Source organism: Chelonia mydas, chromosome 13, assembly GCF_015237465.2.
Source record: "Chelonia mydas isolate rCheMyd1 chromosome 13, rCheMyd1.pri.v2, whole genome shotgun sequence".
NCBI lineage: Eukaryota > Metazoa > Chordata > Testudines > Cheloniidae > Chelonia > Chelonia mydas.
The window spans coordinates 26045135-26063013 of record NC_051253.2 but is presented as its reverse complement, the minus strand read 5'-3'; the positions used below and the strand labels follow the sequence as shown (position 1 = coordinate 26063013).

At 47.3% G+C, this 17879-nt stretch overlaps 1 protein-coding gene across 1 annotated transcript in view; it reads left to right on the top strand.

The window, feature by feature from the left end:
* Window positions 1–1458: 1458 nt before the first annotated feature.
* The window catches only part of MAP1LC3A (microtubule associated protein 1 light chain 3 alpha), a 33401-nt gene continuing 16980 nt past the window's right edge, over window positions 1459–17879 (top strand). Inside the window, exons 1-3 of the mRNA XM_043526941.1 lie at window positions 1459–1579; window positions 1632–1721; window positions 17331–17386. Of these exons, the coding sequence (XP_043382876.1) occupies window positions 1682–1721; window positions 17331–17386 (96 nt within the window). The 5' untranslated portion in view covers window positions 1459–1579; window positions 1632–1681. The remainder of the gene's footprint in view (window positions 1580–1631; window positions 1722–17330; window positions 17387–17879) is intronic.

Sequence of the window (17879 nt, the reverse complement as noted above, 5' to 3'; positions counted from 1 at the left end):
ACGTAGAGGTCTGGGGAAGTAGAGCCTGTGAGGATGAGGGGGAATATGGGGGGGGGGGAAGTAGAGCCTGTGTTCTGGGGGGACACACGTAGAGGCCTGGGGAGGCATGGAGGGAGGGGAAGTAGAACCTGTGGGGAGGGGGAAATGGAAGGGGGAAGTAGAGCCTGTGTTCTGGGAGGGGATGGGGACATAGAGCCTGGGGGGAGGCATGGAAGGGGAGAAGTAGAGCCGGGGGGGGGATATGGAAGGGGTGAAGTAGAGCCTGTCTTCTGGGGCGGGGGGGCGGGGACGTAGAGGCCTGGGGAGGTATGGGGGGGGATATGGAAGGAGGGAAGTAGAGGCCGGGGGGGGGGTATGGAAGGGGGAAACAGAGCCTGTGTTCGGGGGGGGGGGGGGAAACAGGATGTAGAGGCCTGGGGGGGATATGGAGGGGGGGAAGTAGAGCCTGGGGGGGAAGTAGAGCCTGCGTTCTGGGGGGGTGACGGGGACGTAGAGGCCTGGGGGGAATATGGAGGGGGGGAAGTAGAGCTGGGGGGGGATATGGAAGGGGGGAAGTAGAGCCTGCGTTCTGGGGGGGTGACGGGGACGTAGAGGCCTGGGGGGGATATGGAGGGGGGGAAGTAGAGCCTGGGGGGGATATGGAAGGGGGAAGTAGAGCCTGCGTTCTGGGGGGGTGACGGGGACGTAGAGGCCTGGGGGGAATATGGAGGGGGGGAAGTAGAGCTGGGGGGGGATATGGAAGGGGGGAAGTAGAGCCTGCGTTCTGGGGGGGTGACGGGGACGTAGAGGCCTGGGGGGGATATGGAGGGGGGGAAGTAGAGCCTGGGGGGGATATGGAAGGGGGAAGTAGAGCCTGGGGGGGAAGTAGAGCCTGCGTTCTGTGGGGGTGACGGGGACGTAGAGGCCTGGGGGGTATATAGAGGGGGAAAGTAGAGCCTGGGGGGGAAGTAGAGCCTGCGTTCTGGGGGGGGTGACGGGGACGTAGAGGCCTGGGGGGGATATGGAGGGGGGGAAGTAGAGCCGGGGGGGGATATGGAAGGGGGGAAGTAGAGCCTGGGGGGGAAGTAGAGCCTGTGTTCTGGGGGGGTGACGGGGACGTAGAGGCCTGGGAGGGATATGGGGGGGGGGAGTAGAGCCGGGGGGGGGGGAGATGGAAGGGAAAGTAGAGCCTGTGGTCCAGCAGGGGGAAGCCTTGAGGGGGGAGTAAGGGCCAGGGCTACAGCGGGGGAGGCGAGGGGAAGTGAATAGTGGCCGGTGGCCCAGGTCGAGGGAGGCCCTTGGGAGGACGAGGGGCCTCTGGGCCAGGAGGGAGGCGCGAGTCGAGGGCCTGTGGCCTTGCAGCGGGAGGGGGAGCAGGGGCCTGGCGGAGACATGGAGGGGGCGTAGGGGATGAGGAGGGGCGGGGTCACTGCAGGCGAGGGGTGTCGGCCAAACGCGCTCTGCCCCTCCCCTTTAAGGGCCGGCGGTGACGTCACGGCCGCGGGCTCGGGGCGGGCAGTTGAGCCCGGGTGCCGGACGGCGGCTGAGGTGCTGAGCGGGCGGCCCGGGCACCTGCACCAGGAGCCCCCCCCCCCCTTCTCCGCGCGCCCCGCTGCCCCTCGCGCCGCGCCCGGGGCTGTCGGGCTCCCGCCCCGAGCGGCTCTCGCTGCAGCGCTGCGCGGAGCCCGGCCGGCCGGCCGCGATGCCGTCGGACCGGCCCTTCAAGCAGCGGCGGAGCTTCGGTGAGTGCGGCGGGGGGCGCGGCCGCGGGGGGGACCGAGCCCCGGGGCCCCTCGGTCTGAGCCCCGCCCCGCCGGTGGGAGCAGGGGGTGGATGAGGGGGCTCAGCCGCCGCTCGCCCGGGGGGCGACCCGCGCCAGGGGCGCTGGAACAGTTTGGGGGGGGGGCTGAGAGCCACTGACCGAAACTGTACCCCCGGGATAGGCTGGAAACCGCTTCAGCCCCCCAGCACCTGTGCCCCGCGCCGCGACCCCCGCCCCTGCTGGTCCTGCCTGGGGCAAGATCCGCCCCCCCGGCCATGGGGCCATCCGTGGGACCCAGAGCAGGGGCCCGAGAGCCAGCCAGCCAAGCTCCCGGGGTGCCCCTGCCGGTGCGCGGGGGTGCGGGCGAGACCCTGCGCTGATCTGCCTCTACGGTGCAGCCCTGGTGTCGCTGAGTTTTCCACTTCGAAACCCGTGCAGAGCTGGTTCTCCATGGGCAGCCTGTCACCTGTCCTAAGGAACCACCCTGTTCTCTCCCCCGCATCCCAGGCAGCTCCTCTCCACCTTTATTGTTATTAGAAGGCCACCTCCGATGAGCAGCCATTTATTTATAATTTTTTCTGGGCTGGTTCCTGCAGTGGTGGCTTAAGACGGGTTTTATTGTCTGTTTATCCTTTAAGACCTCTGTGCGTTCAGGGGTTCAGCTCTTGGGGGGGCTAGGAGCTTGGCTGCGGCGTGGCTGTAGCAAGGTGGTGTGCCTCTTTGTTTTGTTTTCAAATTGAAGTTCAGTTGTGCAGAGAAGGGGATGAGAAGGGAGGAAGGAAGCCAGAGGTAATTAGCAGCTGCAGCCGTGCCCTAGTGGTGATGTAATCCCTGCAACAACAACAAAAAAATGTTGATTTGCTCAAGTCACTGCAATGGTGGGGCATGGAGTGCCGGCTCCGAGTGCCAAGTTCATGAAGCAAGGAACCTAGAAGGAGCCAATATTTAATGGGTGGTCTCCAGCACATTTTTTCAGGGGAGGTAGTAATGATGCTATAAGCGGTTTGCTTTTCCTTCAGTGATGATCTTCCTGTTCCTGTTGGATCAGGGAGAGCAAACGTGGTTCCTTTTACTATTTATGTCATTTTTAAAGACTCTTTGCTTTCCTTGATGTGCACTTAGAAATCTGTGTGCAGTGTAGTGAATGTTTTTTTTTTAAAACCATTGTATTGTTTAGCTATTTCGGTTGTTGCCTCTTTTTAGAGGCTCACAAAAATACCCACAAATCTGCAGCAGTTATCTCTCTTAACAGTCGCTCTTGATGGATAATACTGTTCTTACGTCCTTAATACGGTACACGAGTATTGCTACATGTCCAGTAACTTGTTTGTTTTTTTTCCTCTGCCACCTCCTTTCAGAAAGAGAGGTTCTCATAAGCAAAGATGATGTCAAGACCCCAGCCCATCTATTTATGATGTCTTCCGAAAGCTTCCTTTTCTAATCCCAGAAGGCAATCAGTTAAGGTCTAAAACAAGCTTTCCAAATCATGGAGTCTGTCCTATTCAAAAAAGAAGGGGATTGCTGCCTTGGGGTCTGTTGTGTCACTGATGTGGTTGGCGAAATGCGTGAGAAGCAGTAATACGTTCCTATGTTCCCTTGTGCACTATGTAATAAGTATAGGAAACAAATCTGTGATGTAAATGAGTATGCTGTAAATATATTGACAGTAATGGAAGGCATGCTTGGTTTTACATTTGAGTTAAATTTAACTTCATGTAACTTAGTGTCGTATTGTTAGAAATAAGTGATAGTCCTGATCTTATATTTCCATTCTTTTGAGGAAAATACTGATAAGGCGGGCTTACATTTCATCCTGTTTTCTCTGCTAGGGGATAAAGAATTGCCGGATGTCAGATCAGTAATTTTTCTTTTACCTTAAATGTTCTGCTTCAGGGAGGAGAGAGTTAATAATTGCTGTATGTAGAGTTTTCATAAACCTCCATTTATGACCTTGTATTTCCCAATTCTGACAGATAAATGGAACCCAGGAATTTTGATGATGGGCACTTTAAAATGCAAGTAATAAATACAATGAGAGTATATGAAATGTAGGCCATGGTGAATGTACCAGGCCCCAACTGGCATAGTGAATGAGGCTTGAGAACACACTGGCCTGGAAAAATTTAGTTTTAAGATGGGCCTTAGTTGTAATTTTCAGCTCCAGCTCTTACTTAGCTCATGGGAGTTGTTCTGGCTTGGGGCCCATCGCTAATATATAAACAAGCCTTGGAGGACCAGACTTACAGAAATGTTGTGCAGAAATGCATTTTGGTACAATTATGACAGTTACATGTGCAGAACAGGTATCTGCAAAAACAAATGACAACTGTGTGTTTGAAATTACACACATCCACCTACCTTATGTGTGAATATGGTGGGGGTAATTGCATGTGCAAATTAATCACACCCACATTCTTGTATACATTTTTTAAATGTGTGCCACTATTTTTAAATATCTGTTCCAGAAGGGTAAAGGTGGTTCTCTCTTTATGCAATATCTACATATATATTTTATTTGAACTTTAGCTCTTTGTATTTGTCCTTTTGAAAAACTTTACCATGCAAGTCCCAAATCGGGGGCTTGGGCGTGGTTTACCATGAACAAGAGAGTCCTGACTTGAAGAAGTGTGTTCTAGTGGATAAGGCACCAGACTGGGACCTGAGACTTGCATTCTGTATTCAGCTGTACCACCAACTTGCTGCGTGTCTTTTTCTTCAGTGCCTCAGTTTCCCAGTTGGCAAAATAGCACTAATGCTGCTTACTCCTCTTTATAAGGTGTTTTGAAATTTTTCCATCACTTTTCATCAATACAATACATTTAGCCTTTATTTACGTGGGTGTCTTTTCCACCTTTCAACCCTAGTGAGATGAACAGAGCCTTCCCTTTACTTTTAGAGATCCTGTTGGTACTGTTCTTCCTGAAAATATTTTTGAAGTTCAGAATGTATATTGCTGAAACCATACAGCTGTTTTTTGTAACAATGCACAGAAGGCGCTATGATGGTGCAGATATTTAATAATAATAATAAGAAAATTAAAATAAAGCGATAGGCAGACTGAAGGAAGGCAGAAAGCAAGAGAACAGTAAAACTGCTATAAACATGTAATGTTTGACCAGAATGTTATTTATGGGTATCAGTGGAAGCTGTTGAAACTGTCTGAAACGTCTTTTTCTTCAGCCTTTTTCCACAGGCAATAATTTGTCATGCTGTAGGTTCACGGAAGTTTTCCATGCTGGCGTGCAATATCGACTGTTTGTTTTTATATTTTTATTGTGATAATAGAGGCATCCGTCAGGAGTCTTGTGCTAGGCACTGCAGAAACATGCATGAGGAGACAGCCCCACCTCATAGTTTACACAATAAATTCCTCCCCCCTCCTCCCCCCAGTCAAAGTGCTGATCTGACTCTCAAATCACCAGACTCTTGGGAACTATAATTTTTTAAAAATAGCTTGTTATCACAAAACCTTATGTTCTTGGACACATGCCTGCTCTTTGTATAATGCAGCTAATCAAAGGTGACTCTAAACAAACAAGAATAGCATACATGATATGTGCTTGGTTGGGCTGTTGCTGTATTTTATACTCTTTCTTTAATTGCATATCAAAAGCTGATAAAGTCCCTCAGAAATACATGTTGATTCCTTTAGCAAATGCCTGCTTGTAATGTGTTGGGGGCAGCTGCTTATGCTTCAGAAACCATGGACAGACCTGCTAACTATAGTTTGCTCAGCCTTAATGAAGGCCCCCCAAAAAGGCTCCTTGTGTTTGAAAGAAAACAGGATTAAAATAGCCTGGTAGGGGTAGGGGTGGGGTAGGGAGGTTGGATCAGGCAGCTGCAAGTGCTGCTTGTTTCTGTGTACTTTCCATTTGCCCTTTTGCTCCCTCACCTGACTGGCTGACTGAGCACTTTGGGGGAGGAGGATCGGGTGGCCCGTGCATCTGCATTGGTTCAGCTGGAAGTGTCTGTTGGAGAAAGTAAATACAGCATGTTTTCTTCTTGGAATCCTTGCACAACTGGAGCAGGAAGCGATTGTTTACAGTGCAGGGGGAGAGGATGCTATGGAAAACATCTCCACCCAAGCTATATTCCCAGCATGTGTCTCTTCAGAAGACTCAAAGTTACAGAAGTCTACCAGTCTCAAAAAGTGAGGAGCACAGTTATGAAAATAACTGATTACTAAACACACACACTGTCCTTCTAATCTAGTGCTTTGCATGTGATTTGCTTTTTGTGACATATCACCCTTGCTTGTTGACATTGGTTGTATGATTCCTGGATGCGATCTTGTGGAGTATTCCACCGCCCCTTGGGTCATATACTGCTTTTCCTATCATTTATTTCCCCCCTTTTTAGTGTTCTTAAGACTAAGGTTTAATTTTTCCACAAATTTCCTCTGTGTTCCTAACAGCTTGCCAGACTGTTTTCAACTATAACCCTGGGAGTGATTCTGCATTTCTGGACTGATGGATTATGATGGGGAATCTTGAATGATTGGACAGAGGTCCCCAAAGCCATTTTGGGTAACCCTGAGAGACTTTTGGAAACTAACAGACGTTACGTCTCTGCTATCAACTGGACTTACAAAGGCTGACTCACCTGTTTATATACTTTACCTTCTCATATTTTTCTTAGCTAATAAATCTTTAGTTTAGTTTACTAGAGAAATTGGCTGTCAGCATTGTCTTTGGTGTGTGTGATCTGGAGCATCTGTTGACCTGGGGTGAGTGACTGAACCTTTGGGGTTGGAAGAACCTGAGGTGAGGTGATTTTTAGTTTTAGTAACCTTTTATAAAGAAGTCCAGTTTGTCTGAATGGCAAGATGTGCTGGAATGCCAAAGAGGACCCTCTGTGGTAAGGCTAATGTAGTAATCCAGGAGTGCATGCTTTTTACTGGTTTGGTAAAAATCTAATTATCGAATATACCACCAGTTTGGCTGTCTGCTGTTTTCTGCCAGCCTGACCTGAGTCTGGCATCTCAATTCTGAGTCACGTATCCGACAGCGTGACAGAGGTAATGGACTAACTTCTCTTGGTGAGAGACACAAGCTTTCAAGTTTACACAGAACTCTTCTTCGGGTCTGGAAAATGTACTCAGAGTGTCACAGCTAAATATAAGGTAGAACAGATTGTTTAGCATCAGTAGTTAAAACGTAAAAAGTGAAGTGGCCAGTTAACACCATTCTAGTCATAGTAGGAGTGGCAGTTCATGGTAGATCAGCTCTTTCCTTTAGACTTACTTTTCTTTCCAGCTATCAAATTCTTTAAGATACACTCAGCTATTTTAATAAAATAAATTTGGTATTTTCTTTTCTTTCTGCCATTCTGCCTCCCTGCCATTCCTGCCGCCCTCTTGGAAGCTTGAAAACATCATTTTTTCTTATTTAGTTCATCAGTTTCCCTTTGGATGGCTGTGTCTTGAACAGAATGGCTCCCACTTACAAAAGTGTTGAACTTGTCCCTGTATGCAGGCCTGGTCCTGCATGCCCTTTCACTGACTCCAGCAGGGTGTCTGCACGTACAGGACTTGCAGAGTCAGGCCCTGAGAATTGTTTGTTTTGCTGGTGAAAGGTATTGGCGTCTGAAGGCCTCTAAGCCAAGGTACAGCAGCTGTGCAAGCTTCTCCCACTCACACTGGCAGGGCAGCCTCAATCCTGGTCTGGAGGCACTATCCTTTGAATACTTTTGTCATTAATCTCCTTAGCCCATTGACTCCTTGGTACATCTGCTGAAGCAGATGTCTTACAGGACCAGCTCTAGGCACTAGCAAAGCAAGCATGTGCTTGGGGCGGCACAATTCCAGGGGAGGTGTTCTGGGAGGTGTTCTGGCCATCCTTTTCTTTTTTTTTTTGCTTGGGCAGTTGTGCTCTTGGGGCCGCAAATTTTTTGCTTGGGGTGGCAAAAAACGTAGAGCCGGCCCTGGTGCCATACGTAGGTGAGGTGGACGCTTGGAAGAAGGACCTGAAACTAGTCTGCCAAATTCAGTATAGTAGTTTGGCCCAAACTTTGGTTATTTTTCTTAGTTGTGTGGTTCTCTTATGTATGTAGTGTAGTTGTAGCCGTGTTGGTCCCAGGATATTAGCGACAAGGTGGGTGAAGTAATATATCTTTTATTGGACCAACTTTCAAGCATTCCAGCCGCACAGAGCTCTTCTTCAGGTCTGGAAAAGGTACTTCCAGCATCACAGCAAAATGCAAGGTGGGACAGATTGTTTATCGCAAGTAGTTAGCACATATTGTAAGGGACCATTCAAGGTAGAGTAGCTCGTTAATGTCTCTGGCTAGGGCCCTAGCAAATTCACGGACACAAAAAACGCATTACAGATAGTGAAATACGATCCCTCTCCCTCCCACCCCCGTAAAATCTACTCTTCTGTGTGTTTTTACCCTATACTGTACAAATTTTATGGGGGAGACCAGGGTTTATCAAATTGGGGGTCCTGACCCAAAGGGGAGTTGCAAGGGGGGGGGGTCGCAAATTTATTTTAGGGGGGTTGTGGTATTGCAACCCTTACTTCTGTGCTACCTTCAGTCCTGGGCAGCTGGAGAGTGGCAGCTGTTGGCTGGGTGCCCAGCTCTGAAGGCAGCGCCCTGCCAGCAGCAGAGCAGAAGTAAGGGTGGCAGTATGTATCCGATGAAGTGAGCTGTAGCTCACGAAAGCTCTGCTCAAATAAATTGGTTAGTCTCTAAGGTGCCACAAGTACTCCTTTTCTTATTGCCATATGATGCCATCGTTACTGCCACACTGTTACCTTCAGAACTGGGTAGCTGGAGAGTGTCGGCTGCTGACTGGGCCCAGCTCTGCAGGCAGCAGCACAGAAGTAAAGGTGACAATACCATACCATGCCATCTATACTTCTGCGCTGCTGGTGGTGGAAGCTCTGCATTCAGAGCTGGGCTCCTGGCCAGCAGTCGCCGCTCTCCAGCTGCCCAGCTCTGAAGGCAGCGCCGCTGCCAGCAGCAGCCCAGAAGTAAGGGTAGCAGTACCACAAAACTCTCCTACAACAACCTTGCAACACCCCCCCACATACACCTCTTTTTGGGTCAGGACCCCTACAATTACAACACTGAAATTTCAGATTTAAATACCTATGACCGTGAAATTGACCAAAAAGGACTGTGAATTTGGTAGGCCCCTAGTCATAGGACAAAAAGGGGGTGTTTGGGTGACAGATTGTTGTAATGGATTTATGGTTTATTACATCACATCCATTATTGAAATGATCTGTAATATCTGTAAAAAGATATTACCTCATCCACCTTGGCTCTCTCACCCACATCCTGCAGGGGGCAACCAGAGCAAGGTGATAGCCACATCAGCAAATCACATCAGACTACCTTAGCCATATTCCGGGTTGTGGGTCACATGTTCCCATCCCAGATCCATTTGTCTGGCTGATCATCAGCCTTTAGGATTGGGAATCCAAACCCTTCTTTTATTTTTGTTTGGTGAAAAGGTAGTTGTTGATACAGAAAACATGTAGGATCAAATTCTGCCCTGTGTGGAGTAGTAAGGATCCTGCTAACTGGGACAGGTTTTCCCATGGTGAGGTTGGAGGAATGGTGAGAACTAAATGTAGCTCTCCTGTCTTTGAATTAGCTTTCCCTTGCTTTATATGTTGCACATGCACACATACTGAAAACTCTGCTATAGAGAAATAGCTTGATTAGTTGGAGCAAGGCTCACTGTTATTTTCAGTTTAGGCAGGACTTTAGTTGAGTGCAGAATTTTAAAGCCACACTTGTTTATATAGATCTGTTAATAGCAATGACGATGGAGGTTATCTCCACCACGGTTTTATGTTGTATGGTGCAAGGTTGATGATTAATGATGCTAACAAAATATTGAGTACAAGAAAAACTAAACACATCTCTCTCATTCCAGTTAAATCAATATCCATGTTCCAGAAGTCTGTCTGATAACAAGAGCACAGGACACAAACTACAAACTTGACTGCAAGGAAAAATAAGGCTTGAATGTCTGTCATTTGTTCTTTGGAGGCGTATGTTGCGGTCAGACAGATCTATTGCTCCAGTGACTCAGCAGCAGGGAAAGGGTGATCCAATGAATGGGGCTCCAGGCTAGGAGGCAGGAGACTTGGGAGCTGTTCCTGCCTCTGCTACTGGCTTTGTGTGCCATAGGGGAAGTGGCATCACTTCCTGTCTGTTTCTCCATCTTGGAGACACATGTCCACCTTTGAAAAGCATGGTCCGTGGAGGAATGGTGCTGTATAAGGGTACTGATGATCATCAGTTGTACAGAAATTATTTGATGCCTTTTGTGCTCAGTTAGATGGCTTGGAGAGATGTTGGCAAAGGCAAAAAAGAAGGCAAAAAAGAAGAGTAAACTTGAGACTTTAAAGGCTGGATTTTTCAGTAGGTTTACCCAGAATAGGCCCTGAAAATGTGTGCATGCGGTCTGGCATGTTTGTATGCAAAGCAAATAGTTCAGATCCTCTCTAGTAATTACTAAATGTGAGTTTTTGCACATATGGATTTGAGCTGGTCTGTGCTTAAAATATTGCCCTAGAAATGAAACAGTTTCTTTGTCCATTAGGTTAGAAGCTGTCCTGGGCACTGGGCCTCTGTGCTACTGTTTGTTTTGCTCTTGATATTGGTAAGTTTTTAAAGCTGTCTGTTTGGAAGTGGTTTTCTGCTTTGAAGAAGTAACCTTTAAGTTTATAAATATCTTGAAAATAAAGAGACGGAGGAGCAGTCCAGCAAAAGCTACAGAGAGGCACTTGCAGATGACAACCTTTTGTCTGTTTTTCAGGGAGGGAACTTGCTCTTCCCCTTGTCTTTGAAATAGGAACAATGATATCGACTGAGTTAAAGCCCAGCTAATCTGTATCCAGAGCACTTTTGTAAATTATCCAAACCCAGTTCAAACACTGCAGAGACCATTAGCTCTTGCCATCCCTGCTTAGCAAGATGGGGCTGGAGATGATGCGTTCCAACTTTGGTTTTCCACACGTTTGTCGTCTTGTTCCACAGCCCATCCATGTCTTAAACTTTCTTTGCTCCCCACTTTTCCATGGGAAAAGTCTGTGTTTACCACGCAGATTAGTTCCATGCTGTCTCTTGTACTGAGGCATGTGGGGATTTGGTGAGAGGAATGAACATATATGTTAGGAAAAATAATTTCTGGTTGAGAATCTAGTGGTTTTTTAACGTATCTGAGCATCACACACCCATCTTTTTCTTAGCATGAGCCTAGATGCTGCCAGCTCCACTTACCTAGAGTGGCTCCAGGGTGGCAGCAGTACGCACCGAGGCCAGGGCAGGCTCCCTGCCTGCTCTGGCCCTGCTCCGCTCCAGGAAGCAGCTGGAACCGGATCCCAGGGGGAGGGGCAGAGGGCTCCATGTTGCTCTCACTTCCAGGCACCTCCCCTGAAGCTCCCATTGGCCAAGGTTAACCGTTCCCAGCCAATGGGAGCTGCAGTTGGCGGTGCCTGGAAGCAAGAGCAATGCATGGAGTCCTCTGCACCCCCCCGCCCCCCCCCCGGGCTGCAGGGACATGATTCCACACGGGGGTGATCCCATGGCTGGATTCGGCCCGTGGGCTGTAGCTTGCCCACCCCTGGCCTGGAGGTAGGCAGAGGGGCACTGGGAGGGGTGGGGGGCGGAGGGAGCTTGGCGGGCCGCACGAAAGAACCCCGCGGGCCGCATGTTTGAGACCCCTGATTTATTTCATTGCTGAGAATCAGGACTCGTGATGCTCCCACTACCACCACATGCCCTCCTGTTGTCTTCTGCTCTTTTACTCTTTCCTCTCCCTTCTACTTGCAGTCTAATCACTTTCTACTGAGAAAGGTAATAGCTACAAGACGATGATGGATTCAATTCCAGTCTGTATCTGCTTCCCTTCATTCATCCCTCCTGATTTCAGGCTGCCTGACTCATGTGGCAGCATTTTGTAAATTGCCTTCTACAAAGAGGCAGGTGAGCGTTTTCCTCTGCTCTCCAGTAACTTATGTAGGTTAAGCTTTTATATGGTCGTGTGAGAGAAATGGAGCAGTAAAGCTTCAACTACATTGAGCAGATGTCGCTTAACCACAACTTGGTGCAGAACCCCCGAGGGATAGATTAAGAATCCTTTTCAGAGTTATATTAATAATGACTGATGTTTCTGTAATTCCTCACATCTAAATGGATCCAGAAGTGCTTTTCAGAATGTACTGTCTCGGTTCATATTTTAAAATGCATACTGGAACATACAATATTTATGTGGCTATAAATTAGTTATAGGGGTTCTGCGACACGCATACAGTAGTGTGTACAGCAACTATGTGAATTGTGTTTGGTGTAAAAACACATACATGTATAGTGCCTGTGTGTATCCTCTATATAATGTTAGGGAGAATACGTGATGGAATGGTGTGGTACAATGGTTACAGTGACATGAGTTTGGGTTGCACGACTTATTTGTGAACTGGCTCATTATTTGTGAGCAAAGCCACCAACGTAGGTTTGCCAATTCTAAACATTCAAAAATCATGTCTGGCTCCCAAAATAACAAGATTGGCTTAAAGTCCATGAGACTCTAAGACAGGGGTAGGCAACCTATGGCACACATGCCAAAGGCGGCAAGTGAGGTGATTTTCAGTGGCACTCACGCTGCCTGGGTCCTGGCCACCAGTCCAGGGGCTCTGCATTTTAACTGAGTTTTAAATGAAGCTTTTTAAACATTTTAAAAAACCTTATTTACTTTACATACAACAATAGTTTAATTATATATTAAAGTCTTATAGAAAGAGACCTTCTAAAAACATTGAAATGTATTACTGGCATGCGAAACCTTAAATTAGAGTGAATAAATGAAGACTCGGCACACCACTTGTGAAAGGTTGCCGACCCCTGCTCTAAGAAAATAATAAATTGGGGGTTCTTTATTTACGTTCTGGTTTTTGAGGTCTTGGGGCGCACACAAGTCATCTTTTTTTCCTCAAGCTTTTCTCCACAGCCTTGAGGGCTAGAAAGTTATGTATGTGTAAAAATGAAATTGCATGAGAATCTCAGTTGGCTTGACTGCAGGAGCTGATTTGACCAGTCACATGACACCCACTCTCTAAGCGCTTTTGCATTGATTGCGGGTGACAGAGACATTCTGTGCATCCCATTGTAGCAATAGCTTTAAAATACTCACAGCTTAAAAATATCTGACATCTTCCCAGTGTTTCTGACACCCGTCAGCAAATTAAAATGGAAAGAAATTAAATAACCAGATTTGATGCTCCCTATTTCTGGATGGAGTGTTTACTTTTTTATTTTACACCTCAGTCAGTTTAGACAATGGAAGTACAGGTCACTTTAAACATTTGTTTTAGAGTCAGTCTCCCTTCCCTTCCGTTAGCAAAACGCTGCTACTTTGGGATTCTCTGCAGAGGGAGCAACCTGCACTTTTTTCATTGAAATACAATCATTCCTTGAAAACTAACACTTTTGTACTACCCCTGCATTCCAGCCCTGCCCTAAGTTGGCATTGTCCCCTTGCTTGTTCTCTGAATTACTTCATTTTGTGCACTCTGTAAATGCTGCTGTAGTGGCTGTAAACGCCCTAGTAGCTGAAGTGGCAGTTGGAAGAGAAATAAGCTGTTTTCCTCGTTTATGTAATGTTACAAGAATATTCCTGGCTTCCAAAGGGGTTTAGCAATAAAGTCTCACCTGGCAGAACCAATCAGAAGCTTATGTGTTCTTCTTGTTGCCATGTTGAACTCTTACACCATGGAGAGCTATCCGAAGGTCTAGTCTCCTAATTATTAATGTATGTGTGAGCAAGGAAACAGGCTGCTTTCAGTCATAGCCTGTGTGCTCAGGATCTTAATGTTTCACTCAGGAGTCTCAGTGACATCTGAGTTTGGTGCTCCTCTTGTTGGTCCCAGGAGCATTGCTGAGCTGCTGGCATGCCCCTTCAGTGAGCAGGCCTTGGGAAGTGTGTGTAGCTGCAGCTCTGATAATGTAAAGGTTTCTGGTTTTGTGACATGTAGGTCAAGGATAAATTGTCTGGGATCCTTGCATTAATTAACTGCAATTAACAAACACTGCCACCTGTCTACAGAGGTCTGATGGCACTTGCTGCTTTTGCCCAGTAGCTGCTGTCCTTAGCATGCAGATCTTTCCACTCTGCCATGTGAAAACTCATCCAAACGCCTGTTAAACAGATGTGTTTTATACTGTGCCCTGAAGCCCAGTGAATTTTCAGAAGAAAGGGTGCTGCACTGCACAAACCCTGAAGCGATCAGTCCCAGGAACTGACAGCAGTCAAGACATGATGGGACATAAAGATAGAGGTGACTTCTTAACTAATCTGCAGCTAGACCTTGCAGACTCTGACCACCAGCCCTTGGAATTTCATCCCAGGGTGAAGGGACATCCAGAAAAGCCCAACATGAGGGCAACGCAGAAGCCTGCTTGCTTAGTTGGAACGGGCAGCAGCTCCCAGTGCTAGCTGAAGCCTCTGTGGTGCCTGCTGGGTAGCCCTTGGTATAGTGTATTATAGAATGACAAAGGCAGGGCTGCGACAGATCTGGATTGGAGAGGAAAGGCTGCAGCCTCTTAGCCAGCTCTGTAATGTAGGTACTTACATGGTCCCCATCACCACAGTAGCTGAGCTTCTCATGGTCTTCGATGTTCTTATCCTCACAATACCCCTGGGAGGGAGGACAGAGCTGCTGTTCCAATTCTGCAGATAGCATACTAAGGCAAAGAAAGACCCAGTGACTTGGCCAAGGTGCCATGCACAGTCTGTTGCAGAGTGGAGAATTGAACTTGGGTCTCCAATGGCCCAGGTTAGCACCCTAACCACTAGGCCATCCTTCTCTCTGGGCCACATGCAGAGAGAGCACCACTGTGGCATGCTGTTGCTACCTGATAAGAGCAGCAGCTGAGACACATCTTGGCAAAGGAAGGGCACTGCCCCCCTTCCCCGCTGCCATAACGCCTGCCTGCTTCTAGGGATAGGGTTCTCTGCCAATTAGCATTGCTTCAGGATTGAGTTGAAAGAGACTTTATTGTCTCCAGCCAATAAAGAGGGGGCCTGAAGTGCACAGAAGACATGGTGTATGTGCTGAAGTTTCTGATGGACTTGGCGGTGGGAGCACCTACGTGCACTAGTCTGACACCATAATGAAATTATTTACATTGCTAGTCCTAAGGAATAATAAAATGCCAGTGTTCAGAATCTGCCGTAACAGAATGTTTCTCTTTCTGACTCTCTGATGATCTCTTAGCAACTGATTTCAAAGGGGGACTTAAGTCTTGCTAAATCGGCATATGCAGCTGCCTGGGGTTGTATGTAATTATCTGAATCTCGCATTGAAATAGTGGCGGCTGTGGCACAAATATACTTAGGACTTGATCCTGTATGTTGCCTTAGAGTGTGGCCAACAACTTTTGCTGGTGGCTGCTCTGAGAATTTTTCCTAAAATACTTAATTAACTTTAGGAAAAACAAACAAATATGCACATATATACCTGTCCATATCATTTACATTTATTTAGGTAGGTTTTTTTTTTTTTTTTTTTTTTTGCAGACTCAATCATAAAAATAATGTACAGTTTCTCTATTCTTTACTGGACCTAACCAGAATAGAAATAAAAATACGGTGCTTGCATGTTTTGATTTTTTTTTTTTTAAGATTGCTAGTTAGTAAGTCTGCTACTATGAAAAGTGATACTTGTTTAGTATCACTTTTCACAGCAGACTTACTCAGCCCTGGCATGCTGGGGGACAAATTAAGCCCTGGATGAGAAGGAGGGAGGGGGGGCCAGGGGCATGGGGGGTCTGGAGGAGGCAGCAGGGATCAAGGTGATGGCTCCCAAAACCCTGCGGCTGGGGGACAGAGCCCTCCGCCACATGGCTAGAGTCTGCCGCCCACCACCCCAGGGCAGAAGCCTGAGCCACGCCACCCCTGGGAAGGTGGGGAACTCTCACTGGTTTCCTGCTCCTTTGTGTTTGTGGCTCCTTTTGCGTTTGTGGCTTTGGAAGGGGGTAGGGACCAACCCCTGAAGGCAGCCCCAGGGGAGGAGCTGCGGCTTTGCCAACACCTTCTCCCCCCCACAAGCTCAGGCGGCTGTGGCTGCAAGAAAAGCCCCTGGTGGCTGCATTTGAGAAACACTGCTCTAGGGTCTATGGAATGGGTGTGTTGCTAGGGTTGTGTCTTAGTGTTTGGATAAACATGAATAAATCCAAATATCTTGGTATTAACATTTGGCTTTTATGGATATAAAAGGGCTATTTTCCCCAAGGGGAGGCACTTTTGGGGTGAAATATCATGAGATCTGGTTGTCTTGTGATATTTTCACCATCCAGGAACTGGAATACCACCCTGCTTTATTTGGCCCCATAAATGGCTCTCAGAAGCATTAATAAAAGCTCCAAAAGATGAAAAACATAAAACAAACATTAGAAACATAACTGCTTTATCTTGTGCATACCGGCTGATTGGTATAGGATGGACTGTTTAGACTTTCCTCAGAATGGAGCAGGTGGTCACTCTGTTTCTAAACTGATCGAGAGTCTGTGTTCTCCATTGATCGCTCCCCGCATTGCCCAGCAATGTGTTTGGTGGCTATGTCTGGGGCATCCATTTTGGTAGTCCCATTGTTTCTAAAGGTACTGAAGGAATGGGGAACGTCCTGAGCCAAAGGCGGCTCTGAAATTCTCAAATAAATATGGAAAATCTGAATTTTTGCATGTTGCTTTCACTGGAATAAGAGCCACGCCTTGTGGGAAATCAGATTTTGAAGAGCACAGAACTGAAATGGAGAAGATGTTTGTGCAAAAATTTCCTCTCCTTCACCTCTTTCTCTCTCTGTTTTGTCCTGCTTCAGTAGTAAGATTGGGAGTGAATTCTCTCATGACCAACAGAAGGTGCTCGTAGCTGTAAATTGGTGATGGTGAGCCAAGTGGTTCTTGCCAAGAAGCATCATTTAGGATGCCAGATTGGGCTATAAGTAGGCTGTGGCATCTAAAACCCTGCTAGCGGGTATCAAAGTTGAGGCCAGTTCTTCCTTTGGGGAAGCAACATGGGTGCATAGATGGAATGTGGGCCTGGGAGCCAGGAAGTTGAGGGTCGAAACCTTCATAAATTAGGACCCAGAAGTTTGGGCTGTTGCCTGACTCGGAAAAGGACTCGGTGTTGGGTTCTCAGCACTCTTGAAAATCAGAGTGGTTGCTAGGTGTGGATTTAGGAGCCTGACTTTATATTCCTGCTCCTGAAAATCCAGGTGCCCTGTGGAATATTTTAAATCACTTCACCTAGCTGTCTCTCCCCATTTTATGCAATGGGATAATGCGTCCCCATCTCTCAGAGGTGTTCAGTATTGTAGAAAGTTTTGGAGCTATAAAGGGCTGTGGAAGTGCTAAGTGGTCTTCTGTACATTTGGAGCTTGTCTGTCTGCCTGTCTTATGGTTCTGCTTGTTTGACCCCAGTATTAATAAATATTGCTTCCATTTCTGCTTCTGTCTGCAACACGTCCCTCTCTTTCGAGTTCAGCTCTTTGGATATTGTTTTGTTTTGGTCTGAAACACCCATCTGTGCTGGTTCAAACTCCCTTCTCAAAGCTTTGTTCTCTTTCCTTCCCAGCGGATCGTTCGAAAGAGGTGCAGCAGATCCGAGAGCAACATCCAAGCAAAATCCCGGTAAGTGCCAGACCTCCTCTTGTGTTTCTTGTTCAATTATTTTGACTGGATATCTGAGCAGAGCTGTCTCTTAGACAGTGCTGGGTAGGGCACAGCCCTTGCAGCCAATAGCTAAGGTTATAATGATTTGGCCCCCAAAGCCAACGCTAAACTGTTTAAATGACTTTTCTCCCGTCTTTTTTGTGTACATGAGCTGCTCAGTGCTAGAGAACCTCATTGTGAACAGAACAAACCAATGGCCATTACTGTTTCTGCTTCCTGCACCAGCCTTACTAAGGGATCTGATCTACAAACTGTCTGAGAACAAGACTTTAAAATGCCCTGCTTGATTATTGCAGTAACTGACCCTTTAACCTGTCCTGGGTAATTTGGCCCCTCCTTTCAGCCTGATCAACTGAGGACAGGGGGAGGGTATCTTCTATTTAAATGAGTTTTGTCTGGATAATTCTTTGCATCCTCTGCCCCCCATCAATTGCATAATTGGACATAACAT